This window comes from Electrona antarctica (genome assembly GCF_951216825.1).
Source record: "Electrona antarctica genome assembly, chromosome: 10".
Taxonomy (NCBI): domain Eukaryota; kingdom Metazoa; phylum Chordata; class Actinopteri; order Myctophiformes; family Myctophidae; genus Electrona; species Electrona antarctica.
This window is the reverse complement of record NC_136791.1, coordinates 1,427,933-1,440,394: the sequence shown is the minus strand read 5'-3', so window position 1 is coordinate 1,440,394 and position 12,462 is coordinate 1,427,933. Positions and strand designations below refer to the sequence as shown.

Below are 12,462 nucleotides of genomic sequence, written 5' to 3'. Positions count from 1 at the left end.
TTAATATTTGTTTCTGTTCTTAAACGACATCATTGATGTTCATTGCTATGCCATTGGTCATGATATTTGCATATAAATGCCCCCCACAGAGGCTGGAATTCACACAAATTAAAAATCTCTGGACTCTGTGCAATTTTGAACTATTTTAACCTATGACCTTTGACCTTTAACCCTGATAAAAGTAACATGTTTTTTTGTGATCATTAGAATGTCTCTAGAACATGTTTTATTTATTATTGTGAAAGATATCCCCCAAATGTAAATTATTCATTTATTATTATTATTGTAATAATTATTATAAATGTGCACACAATTTGCATAAAATTCCTCTGATAAGTCCTAGTAGTAAAACGTAGTAGGTTGAAATGTCTTTTTTGCAAGTAGAAATGAATCAGGGTGTTACAGGGTTAAACCAAACTAAGCCACAGTGGTTGGCTCCAGGCGCCACATTTTGAATGTAGGCCTATTAGTAATGTTCAGCGACATACAGACTAAAGACAATAAATATAATATTGTCGTGTGATATTTTTGTATTTAAAGTCTGGGCAGACGGCTGCTCTCCTGGTGGGGAACGAGCCCTGGTTCCTGGTTCTCTGGCTGGGTCTGGTGAAGATGGGCTGCTCTGCTGCCTTGCTCAACTGCAACATGAGGTCCAAGTCCCTGCTGCACTGCTTCCAGCGCAGCGGGGCAACCGTTCTGATTGCAGCTGAAGGTACTACTATTGGCCCTGCCTAATTACCCCTTATCTCTAAACTTATTTTTGCCCTTTTTTTTTTTTTTACTATTTTGAAAAGCATTTTAAAAGACTAGTCTAAACAAAGTACTGCACCCCATCTGGGGTGGTAAAGTACTGCAACCCATCTGGGGTGGTTATTTGCACCCCATCTGGGGTGGTAAAGTACTGCACCCCATCTGGGGGTTATTTTGTAATCCTGTTATTTACTTGAAGAGGGTTACACACATATTTATCCAGCATTGCAACTATTCGTGATTTTGCAATTATTCTATGGATTGCTTTTTTGATCGAAATCGAAGAAAAAAAAATCGAAGAACGACTGACATAGAAAAACATAGCTTTTTCAGAAAACTGTCAGGATGTAGAAGACATTTTTAGAATCTGATCTCAGGTCTAAATGGGTTAAGTGTGTGTTCCTCTGTGTTCCAGAACTGAAGGAAGCCGTGGAGGAGGTTCTACCAGCCCTGTTGGATCACAACGTCACCGTGTACCTCCTAGCCGATCGATGCTCAACATCCGGAATGTTCTCCTTCAGCGATAAAGTCTGCCGCGCCTCAGACGAGCCTCTGGATGCTGATCTGAGATCAGATGTTACTCTGCACAGTCCAGCTGTCTACATCTACACATCTGGAACCACAGGTATATAGATCTGATCCGAGATCAGATGTTACGCTGCACAGTCCAGCTGTCTACATAATACACATCTGGAACCCGCTTGGGAAGTCCTCAAATTAGAACATACTGTAATATGGCAGTCACATAAGACATCTGTCTGAGTTATTTACTGAGCAGACACACTGTCTGGATGACTTCTTTACTGAGCAGACACACTGTCTGGATGACTTCTTTACTGAGCAGACACACTGTCTGGATGACTTCTTTACTGAGCAGACACACTGTCTGGATGACTTCTTTACTGAGCAGACACACTGTCTGGATGACTTCTTTACTGAGCAGACACACTGTCTGGATGACTTCTTTACTGAGCAGACACACTGTCTGGATGACTTCTTTACTGAGCAGACACACTGTCTGGATGACTTATTTACTGAGCAGACACACTGTCTGGATGACTTATTTACTGAGCAGACACACTGTCTGTCTGTCTGACTTCTTACACTTGGGAACAGTACAGTCGCCATTATTGTGTTGAGGCTCGTATAGTTGCTCTACCAGAACTCTGACGTCTATCAACCAGTTCAGAAAAACGTGACGTGAAACATGATTATGTTCATTGTTAACCCATTTAACCCCCCCCCCCCCCCCCCCCCCCCCCCAGAAGCAAAGATTTGAGTTAAAATGTTCACTCTGTAATAATATATATTCAAAGATTTGAGGCACATTTTCACGATTTAAAAAAAATAGCAGACGCTATGAGCTCGTAGCGCGCCACTCGGTGGCGCGCTACGAGCTTGTAGATCTGCTATTTTTCAATAGCTAAAGTATAACATAATGCTTATAGTTAAAACACCAAAAGGGGTTCCCGTCCAGAATGGGTTATGGTCTTCCTAAGGCAGCCGCGGTGACTATGTTCTCCTATGTTCTCCTATGTTCTCCTGTTATTTAAGGTCTTCCTAAAGGAGTCATGGTGACTATATATGTTCTCCTATGTTCTCCTGTTATTTAAGGTCTTCCTAAGGCAGCCGTGGTGACTATGTTCTCCTGTTATTTCAGGTCTTCCTAAGGCAGTCATGGTGACTATGTTCTCCTGTTATTTAAGGTCTTCCTAAGGCAGCCGTGGTGACTATGTTCTCCTGTTATTTAAGGTCTTCCTAAGGCAGCCGTGGTGACTATGTTCTCCTGTTATTTCAGGTCTTCCTAAGGCAGCCGTGGTGACTATGTTCTCCTGTTATTTCAGGTCTTCCTAAGGCAGCCGTGGTGAGCCATCTGAAGTTGTGGGCGATGTCTTTCCTCCAGAGAGCTGTCGGGGTGGAATCTGACGACGTGATTTATGTCAACCTTCCTCTGTATCACACCGCTGGCTTTATGGGCTGCACTGGAGCTATAGAGAGAGGTATGGAATAATAATTATTATAATTATTATTATTATTAATGCGGCCGTAGGTCACAGTTTACTATGGACGATGGAAGGCTCGTCTGAGAACGACCTAGAGAGAATGGGTAGTACTGAAAGGTTTGTTTCTGTTAGGCATGGACAGTATGGTGTAGAAACATGTTTCTGTTAGGCATGGACAGTATGGTGTAGAAACATGTTTCTGTTAGGCATGGACAGTATGGTGTAGAAACATGTTTCTGTTAGACATGGACAGTATGGTGTAGAAACATGTTTCTGTTAGGCATGGACAGTATGGTGTAGAAACATGTTTCTGTTAGGCATGGACAGTATGGTGTAGAAACATGTTTCTGTTAGGCATGGACAGTAGAAACATGTTTCTGTTAGGCATGGACAGTATGGTGTAGAAACATGTTTCTGTTAGGCATGGACAGTATGGTGTAGAAACATGTTTCTGTTAGACATGGACAGTATGGTGTAGAAACATGTTTCTGTTAGGCATGGACAGTATGGTGTAGAAACATGTTTCTGTTAGACATGGACAGTATGGTGTAGAAACATGTTGCTGTTAGACATGGACAGTATGGTGTAGAAACATGTTGCTGTTAGACATGGACAGTATGGTGTAGAAACATGTTGCTGTTAGACATGGACAGTATGGTGTAGAAACATGTTTCTGTTAGGCATGGACAGAATGGTGTAGAAACATGTTTCTGTTAGTCATGGACAGAATGGTGTAGAAACATGTTTCTGTTAGGCATGGACAGTATGGTTTAGAAACATGTTTCTGTTAGACATGGACAGAATGGTGTAGAAACATGTTTCTGTTAGACATGGACAGTATGGTGTAGAAACATGTTGCTGTTAGACATGGACAGTATGGTTTAGAAACATGTTTCTGTTAGACATGGACAGAATGGTGTAGAAACATGTTTCTGTTAGACATGGACAGTATGGTGTAGAAACATGTTTCTGTTAGGCATGGACAGAATGGTGTAGAAACATGTTTCTGTTAGACATGGACAGAATGGTGTAGAAACATGTTTCTGTTAGACATGGACAGTATGGTGTAGAAACATGTTTCTGTTAGACATGGACAGTATGGTGTAGAAACATGTTGCTGTTAGACATGGACAGTATGGTGTAGAAACATGTTTCTGTTAGACATGGACAGTATGGTGTAGAAACATGTTGCTGTTAGACATGGACAGTATGGTGTAGAAACATGTTTCTGTTAGACATGGACAGTATGGTGTAGAAACATGTTTCTGTTAGGCATGGACAGTATGGTGTAGAAACATGTTTCTGTTTGACATGGACAGAATGGTGTAGAAACATGTTTCTGTTAGACATGGACAGTATGGTGTAGAAACATGTTTCTGTTAGGCATGGACAGAATGGTGTAGAAACATGTTTCTGTTAGACATGGACAGTATGGTGTAGAAACATGTTTCTGTTAGACATGGACAGTATGGTGTAGAAACATGTTTCTGTTAGACATGGACAGTATGGTGTAGAAACATGTTTCTGTTAGGCATGGACAGTATGGTGTAGAAACATGTTTCTGTTAGACATGGACAGTATGGTGTAGAAACATGTTTCTGTTAGACATGGACAGTATGGTGTAGAAACATGTTTCTGTTAGACATGGACAGTATGGTGTAGAAACATGTTTCTGTTAGACATGGACAGAATGGTGTAGAAACATGTTTCTGTTAGGCATGGACAGTATGGTGTAGAAACATGTTTCTGTTAGGCATGGACAGTATGGTGTAGAAACATGTTTCTGTTAGACATGGACAGTATGGTGTAGAAACAGGTTTCTGTTAGGCATTGACAGTATGGTGTAGAAACATGTTTCTGTTAGGCATGGACAGTATGGTGTAGAAACATGTTTCTGTTGGACATGGACAGTATGGTGTAGAAACATGCGGAACAGTACAACAGAACAGGTTGAATAATGCTTTTGTTGAAAACATGAATGGATAGATGTAATGTGTTGATCAAACCTAAGTCTGTTGTCCAGAGTGAGTCCAAGATATGTGAAACTGTCACCCTCTTCTACTGTTTTACCATTAATGAGGAGTGGATTAAGTCCAGTGGGTTAGGGTTAGGGTCAGTCCAGTGGGTTAGGGTTAGGGTCAGTCCAGTGGGTTAGGGTTAGGGTCAGTCCAGTGGGTTAGGGTTAGGGTCAGTCCAGTGGGTTAGGGTTAGGGTCAGTCCAGTGGGTTAGGGTTAGGGTCAGTCCAGTGGGTTAGGGTTAGGGTCAGTCCAGTGGGTTAGGGTTAGGGTCAGTCCAGTGGGTTAGGGTTAGGGTCAGTCCAGTGGGTTAGGGTTAGGGTCAGTCCAGTGGGTTAGGGTTAGGGTCAGTCCAGTGGGTTAGGGTTAGGGTCAGTCCAGTGGGTTAGGGTTAGGGTCAGTCCAGTGGGTTAGGGTTAGGGTCAGTCCAGTGGGTTAGGGTTAGGGTCAGTCCAGTGGGTTAGGGTTAGGGTCAGTCCAGTGGGTTAGGGTTAGGGTCAGTCCAGTGGGTTAGGGTTAGGGTCAGTCCAGTGGGTTAGGGTTAGGGTCAGTCCAGTGGGTTAGGGTTAGGGTCAGTCCAGTGGGTTAGGGTTAGGGTCAGTCCAGTGGGTTAGGGTTAGGGTCAGTCCAGTGGGTTAGGGTTAGGGTCAGTCCAGTGGGTTAGGGTTAGGGTCAGTCCAGTGGGTTAGGGTTAGGGTCAGTCCAGTGGGTTAGGGTTAGGGTCAGTCCAGTGGGTTAGGGTTAGGGTCAGTCCAGTGGGTTAGGGTTAGGGTCAGTCCAGTGGGTTAGGGTTAGGGTCAGTCCAGTGGGTTAGGGTTAGGGTCAGTCCAGTGGGTTAGGGTTAGGGTCAGTCCAGTGGGTTAGGGTTAGGGTCAGTCCAGTGGGTTAGGGTTAGGGTCAGTCCAGTGGGTTAGGGTTAGGGTCAGTCCAGTGGGTTAGGGTTAGGGTCAGTCCAGTGGGTTAGGGTTAGGGTCAGTCCAGTGTGGGTTGTGTCAATGACCAGTTATTATTTTGTTACTGCGTTGTTTTCTACAGGCATCACCATTGTCCTGAAAAGTAAGTTTTCTGCATCGAGCTTCTGGGATGACTGCAGGAAGTTCAATGTGACGGTCATTCAGTACATTGGTGAAACCATGCGATATCTCTGCAACACCACCAAGGTATTCTCACCCTTATACATAGTCTATTATCTCTATATTCTCACCATTACGTAGTCTATTTATTGTATTATTATTTTTTACTTAAGTAGGGAGGGAGTTTAGAGACCAGGATTACTGCCTATATTTTGTGAGGGTACCTACCCTAGGGGACACACAGGGAGAACATGTGAGGGTACCTACCCTAGGGGACACACAGGGAGAACATGCGAGGGTACCTACCCTAGGGGACACACAGGGAGAACATGTGAGGGTACCTACCCTAGGGGGCACGGGGAGAACATGTGAGGGTACCTACCCTAGGGGACACGGGGAGAACATGTGAGGGTACCTACCCTAGGGGACACGGGGAGAACATGTGAGGGTACCTACCCTAGGGGACACGGGGAGAACATGTGAGGGTACCTACCCTAGGGGACACAGGGAGAACATGTGAGGGTACCTACCCTAGGGGACACACAGGGAGAACATGTGAGGGTACCTACCCTAGGGGACACGGGGAGAACATGTGAGGGTACCTACCCTAGGGGACACGGGGAGAACATGTGAGGGTACCTACCCTAGGGGGCACGGGGAGAACATGTGAGGGTACCTACCCTAGGGGACACGGGGAGAACATGTGAGGGTACCTACCCTAGGGGACACAGGGAGAACATGTGAGGGTACCTACCCTAGGGGACACACAGGGAGAACATGTGAGGGTACCTACCCTAGGGGACACACAGGGAGAACATGTGAGGGTACCTACCCTAGGGGACACACAGGGAGAACATGTGAGGGTACCTACCCTAGGGGACACGGGGAGAACATGTGATGGTACCTACCCTAGGGGGCACGGGGAGAACATGTGAGGGTACCTACCCTAGGGGACACAGGGAGAACATGTGAGGGTACCTACCCTAGGGGACACAGGGAGAACATGTGAGGGTACCTACCCTAGGGGACACACAGGGAGAACATGTGAGGGTACCTACCCTAGGGGACACGGGGAGAACATGTGAGGGTACCTACCCTAGGGGACACAGGGAGAACATGTGAGGGTACCTACCCTAGGGGACACGGGGAGAACATGTGAGGGTACCTACCCTAGGGGGCACGGGGAGAACATGTGAGGGTACCTACCCTAGGGGACACGGGGAGAACATGTGAGGGTACCTACCCTAGGGGACACACAGGGAGAACATGTGAGGGTACCTACCCTAGGGGACACACAGGGAGAACATGTGAGGGTACCTACCCTAGGGGACACGGGGAGAACATGTGAGGGTACCTACCCTAGGGGACACACAGGGAGAACATGTGAGGGTACCTACCCTAGGGGACACACAGGGAGAACATGCAAACTCCACACAGAAAGGCCCTTTCGCCAAGCCCACCTCGGGTATGGGCACTGATGATGCGGAGGAGAGAACACGCCCACAGCGTCATTTTACGCTCTCAAGAGTTAAATTAATGTTAAACACCTGCATTACTTAATTTACAAGAAGGCTGCACAATCAGAGAATGTAGAATAATTGTTATTAACATTATTGTAACATTTGCCTGGGTTAGGGTTAGGGTCAGTCCAGTGGGTTAGGGTTAGGGTCAGTCCAGTGGGTTAGGGTTAGGGTCAGTCCAGTGGGTTAGGGTTAGGGTCAGTCCAGTGGGTTAGGGTTAGGGTCAGTCCAGTGGGTTAGGGTTAGGGTCAGTCCAGTGGGTTAGGGTTAGGGTCAGTCCAGTGGGTTAGGGTTAGGGTCAGTCCAGTGGGTTAGGGTTAGGGTCAGTCCAGTGGGTTAGGGTTAGGGTCAGTCCAGTGGGTTAGGGTTAGGGTCAGTCCAGTGGGTTAGGGTTAGGGTCAGTCCAGTGGGTTAGGGTTAGGGTCAGTCCAGTGGGTTAGGGTTAGGGTCAGTCCAGTGGGTTAGGGTTAGGGTCAGTCCAGTGGGTTAGGGTTAGGGTCAGTCCAGTGGGTTAGGGTTAGGGTCAGTCCAGTGGGTTAGGGTTAGGGTCAGTCCAGTGGGTTAGGGTTAGGGTCAGTCCAGTGGGTTAGGGTTAGGGTCAGTCCAGTGGGTTAGGGTTAGGGTCAGTCCAGTGGGTTAGGGTTAGGGTCAGTCCAGTGGGTTAGGGTTAGGGTCAGTCCAGTGTGGGTTGTGTCAATGACCAGTTATTATTTTGTTACTGCGTTGTTTTCTACAGGCATCACCATTGTCCTGAAAAGTAAGTTTTCTGCATCGAGCTTCTGGGATGACTGCAGGAAGTTCAATGTGACGGTCATTCAGTACATTGGTGAAACCATGCGATATCTCTGCAACACCACCAAGGTATTCTCACCCTTATACATAGTCTATTATCTCTATATTCTCACCATTACGTAGTCTATTTATTGTATTATTATTTTTTACTTAAGTAGGGAGGGAGTTTAGAGACCAGGATTACTGCCTATATTTTGTGAGGGTACCTACCCTAGGGGACACACAGGGAGAACATGTGAGGGTACCTACCCTAGGGGACACACAGGGAGAACATGCGAGGGTACCTACCCTAGGGGACACACAGGGAGAACATGTGAGGGTACCTACCCTAGGGGGCACGGGGAGAACATGTGAGGGTACCTACCCTAGGGGACACGGGGAGAACATGTGAGGGTACCTACCCTAGGGGACACGGGGAGAACATGTGAGGGTACCTACCCTAGGGGACACGGGGAGAACATGTGAGGGTACCTACCCTAGGGGACACAGGGAGAACATGTGAGGGTACCTACCCTAGGGGACACAGGGAGAACATGTGAGGGTACCTACCCTAGGGGACACACAGGGAGAACATGTGAGGGTACCTACCCTAGGGGACACGGGGAGAACATGTGAGGGTACCTACCCTAGGGGGCACGGGGAGAACATGTGAGGGTACCTACCCTAGGGGACACGGGGAGAACATGTGAGGGTACCTACCCTAGGGGACACACAGGGAGAACATGTGAGGGTACCTACCCTAGGGGACACACAGGGAGAACATGTGAGGGTACCTACCCTAGGGGACACGGGGAGAACATGTGAGGGTACCTACCCTAGGGGACACACAGGGAGAACATGTGAGGGTACCTACCCTAGGGGACACACAGGGAGAACATGCAAACTCCACACAGAAAGGCCCTTTCGCCAAGCCCACCTCGGGTATGGGCACGGGAGAACATGTGAGGGTACCTACCCTAGGGGGCACGGGGAGAACATGTGAGGGTACCTACCCTAGGGGACACGGGGAGAACATGTGAGGGTACCTACCCTAGGGGACACACAGGGAGAACATGTGAGGGTACCTACCCTAGGGGACACACAGGGAGAACATGTGAGGGTACCTACCCTAGGGGACACGGGGAGAACATGTGAGGGTACCTACCCTAGGGGACACACAGGGAGAACATGTGAGGGTACCTACCCTAGGGGACACACAGGGAGAACATGCAAACTCCACACAGAAAGGCCCTTTCGCCAAGCCCACCTCGGGTATGGGCACTGATGATGCGGAGGAGAGAACACGCCCACAGCGTCATTTTACGCTCTCAAGAGTTAAATTAATGTTAAACACCTGCATTACTTAATTTACAAGAAGGCTGCACAATCAGAGAATGTAGAATAATTGTTATTAACATTATTGTAACATTTGCCTGTTGTCTCCCCTAATGGTACCACATCGATACAGAATCTTATCCAACAATGAAAAAATATTCTTTAGGTTTTGGGTCTACGACAGTGGTTTTCAACCCTTTTCATATAAAGGCCCACTATTTATTTGGCATTTCCATGTCCAAGCCACGGACCACCATTTGATGACATGTATCCTCTAAGACCCTAAACTAAAGAATATCTTGTTGTCGTCGGATACGATTTTATCCACAATTCCATGTGTGACAGGGTGGTATTGTTTAAGGTAGCCAACTACGCCACCTGGGGAATTGCGCCCCAGGAGATATTTACTAAGGTACAATACTGGACACCCGGAGCACGTGATGACTCCCAAACACAGATTCAGTATACAATATAGGCAAGGCAGGCAGAAACGTGTGTAACCAATATACAAAAGTCTTTATTTAAATGAATTGGTCAGCAATATATAATTAATAAAACAATTCCAGCAATAAGACATTTCATTCAGCAATAGTACGGTTCAACAATAAATAGAGGCTCCCAATAGGTTTAAAGTGCAGGTGACTATAAAGTGCATATAGTTATGTATATAGATTAAATAACATATACATATATATATTGATATCGCACAGCCAGTACCGGGGGAATGAGGGGAGCTGGGCAGGCTCACCGGTCCAGGGTGGCGGTAATAAGCAACAAAACACAAAATAAACCACAAAACAATAGTAAATTGAGAAAAGGGCTTTACCACCACCACTGGACGGCTGTCCACTGGTCCAGCGTAGCTGTCCCTGGCACCGGTCCCTTTACCACCACCACTGGACGGCTGTCCACTGGTCCAGCGTAGCTGTCCCTGGCACCGGTCCCTTTACCACCACCACTGGACGGCTGTCCACTGGTCCAGCGTAGCTGTCCCTGGCACCGGCCCCTTTACCACCACCACTGGACGGCTGTCCACTGCTCCAGCGTAGCTGTCCCTGGCACCGGTCCCTTTACCACCACCACTGGACGGCTGTCCACTGGTCCAGCGTAGCTGTCCCCGGCACCGGTCCTTTTACCACCACCACTGGACGGCTGTCCACTGGTCCAGCGTAGCTGTCCCCAGCACCGGTCCCTTTACCACCACCACTGGACGGCTGTCCACTGCTCCAGCGTAGCTGTCCCTGGCACCGGTCCCTTTACCACCACCACTGGACGGCTGTCCACTGGTCCAGCGTAGCTGTCCCTGGCACCGGCCCCTTTACCACCACCACTGGACGGCTGTCCACTGGTCCAGCGTAGCTGTCCCCGGCACCGGTCCCTTTACCACCACCACTGGACGGCTGTCCACTGCTCCAGCGTAGCTGTCCCTGGCACCGGTCCCTTTACCACCACCACTGGACGGCTGTCCACTGCTCCAGCGTAGCTGTCCCTGGCACCGGTCCCTTTACCACCACCACTGGACGGCTGTCCACTGCTCCAGCGTAGCTGTCCCCGGCACCGGTCCCTTTACCACCACCACTGGACGGCTGTCCACTGGTCCAGCGTAGCTGTCCCCGGCACCGGTCCCTTTACCACCACCACTGGACGGCTGTCCACTGGTCCAGCGTAGCTGTCCCCGGCACCGGTCCCTTTACCACCACCACTGGACGGCTGTCCACTGGTCCAGCGTAGCTGTCCCTGGCACCGGTCCCTTTACCACCACCACTGGACGGCTGTCCACTGCTCCAGCGTAGCTGTCCCCGGCACCGGTCCCTTTACCACCACCACTGGACGGCTGTCCACTGGTCCAGCGTAGCTGTCCCCGGCACCGGCCCCTTTACCACCACCACTGGACGGCTGTCCACTGCTCCAGCGTAGCTGTCCTCGGCACCGGTCCCTTTACCACCACCACTGGACGGCTGTCCACTGCTCCAGCGTAGCTGTCCCCGGCACCGGTCCCTTTACCACCACCACTGGACGGCTGTCCACTGCTCCAGCGTAGCTGTCCCTGGCACCGGTCCCTTTACCACCACCACTGGACGGCTGTCCACTGGTCCAGCGTAGCTGTCCCCGGCACCGGTCCCTTTACCACCACCACTGGACGGCTGTCCACTGGTCCAGCGTAGCTGTCCCCGGCACCGGTCCCTTTACCACCACCACTGGACGGCTGTCCACTGGTCCAGCGTAGCTGTCCCCGGCACCGGTCCCTTTACCACCACCACTGGACGGCTGTCCACTGGTCCAGCGTAGCTGTCCCCGGCACCGGTCCCTTTACCACCACCACTGGACGGCTGTCCACTGGTCCAGCGTAGCTGTCCCCGGCACCGGTCCTTTTACCACCACCACTGGACGGCTGTCCACTGCTCCAGCGTAGCTGTCCCCGGCACCGGTCCCTTTACCACCACCACTGGACGGCTGTCCACTGCTCCAGCGTAGCTGTCCCCGGCACCGGTCCCTTTACCACCACCACTGGACGGCTGTCCACTGCTCCAGCGTAGCTGTCCCCGGCACCGGTCCTTTTACCACCACCACTGGACGGCTGTCCACTGGTCCAGCGTAGCTGTCCCCAGCACCGGTCCCTTTACCACCACCACTGGACGGCTGTCCACTGGTCCAGCGTAGCTGTCCCCGGCACCGGCCCTGCAAGGAGGATATGAGCACTTGTCTTCACAGTGGAAGGTACCGGATAATAAAATGACAGTCTTCTCTCCAGCCTATGGTTGGCCTAGGGCCCAGTCGTATCCAAATTACCAGGAGAGGGAATACAAATATATGTATATTATATATAATACAGTACTAAATATATATACATATATCTACCCAAGCCAAGATAAGGAGGAATATGATATAATATAGGATGAATAGAAATCATTAAGCCCGATATGGACTACAATCAACCAGGGCCCAGATCCAGGCGACCAACGTGAGGACCACTCGTGGCCGTGTGATTGAGCC

At 49.3% G+C, this 12,462-nt stretch overlaps 1 protein-coding gene across 1 annotated transcript in view; it reads left to right on the top strand.

The window, feature by feature from the left end:
* Window positions 1-12,462, top strand: part of LOC306931483 (long-chain fatty acid transport protein 2-like) — a gene marked incomplete at both ends in the record, with an annotated part of 45,004 nt that overhangs the window by 905 nt on the left and 31,637 nt on the right. The window contains 4 exons of the mRNA XM_079512882.1: window positions 541-712; window positions 1,166-1,375; window positions 2,595-2,750; window positions 5,805-5,929. Coding sequence (XP_079369008.1) covers window positions 541-712; window positions 1,166-1,375; window positions 2,595-2,750; window positions 5,805-5,929 — 663 coding nt within the window. The remainder of the gene's footprint in view (window positions 1-540; window positions 713-1,165; window positions 1,376-2,594; window positions 2,751-5,804; window positions 5,930-12,462) is intronic.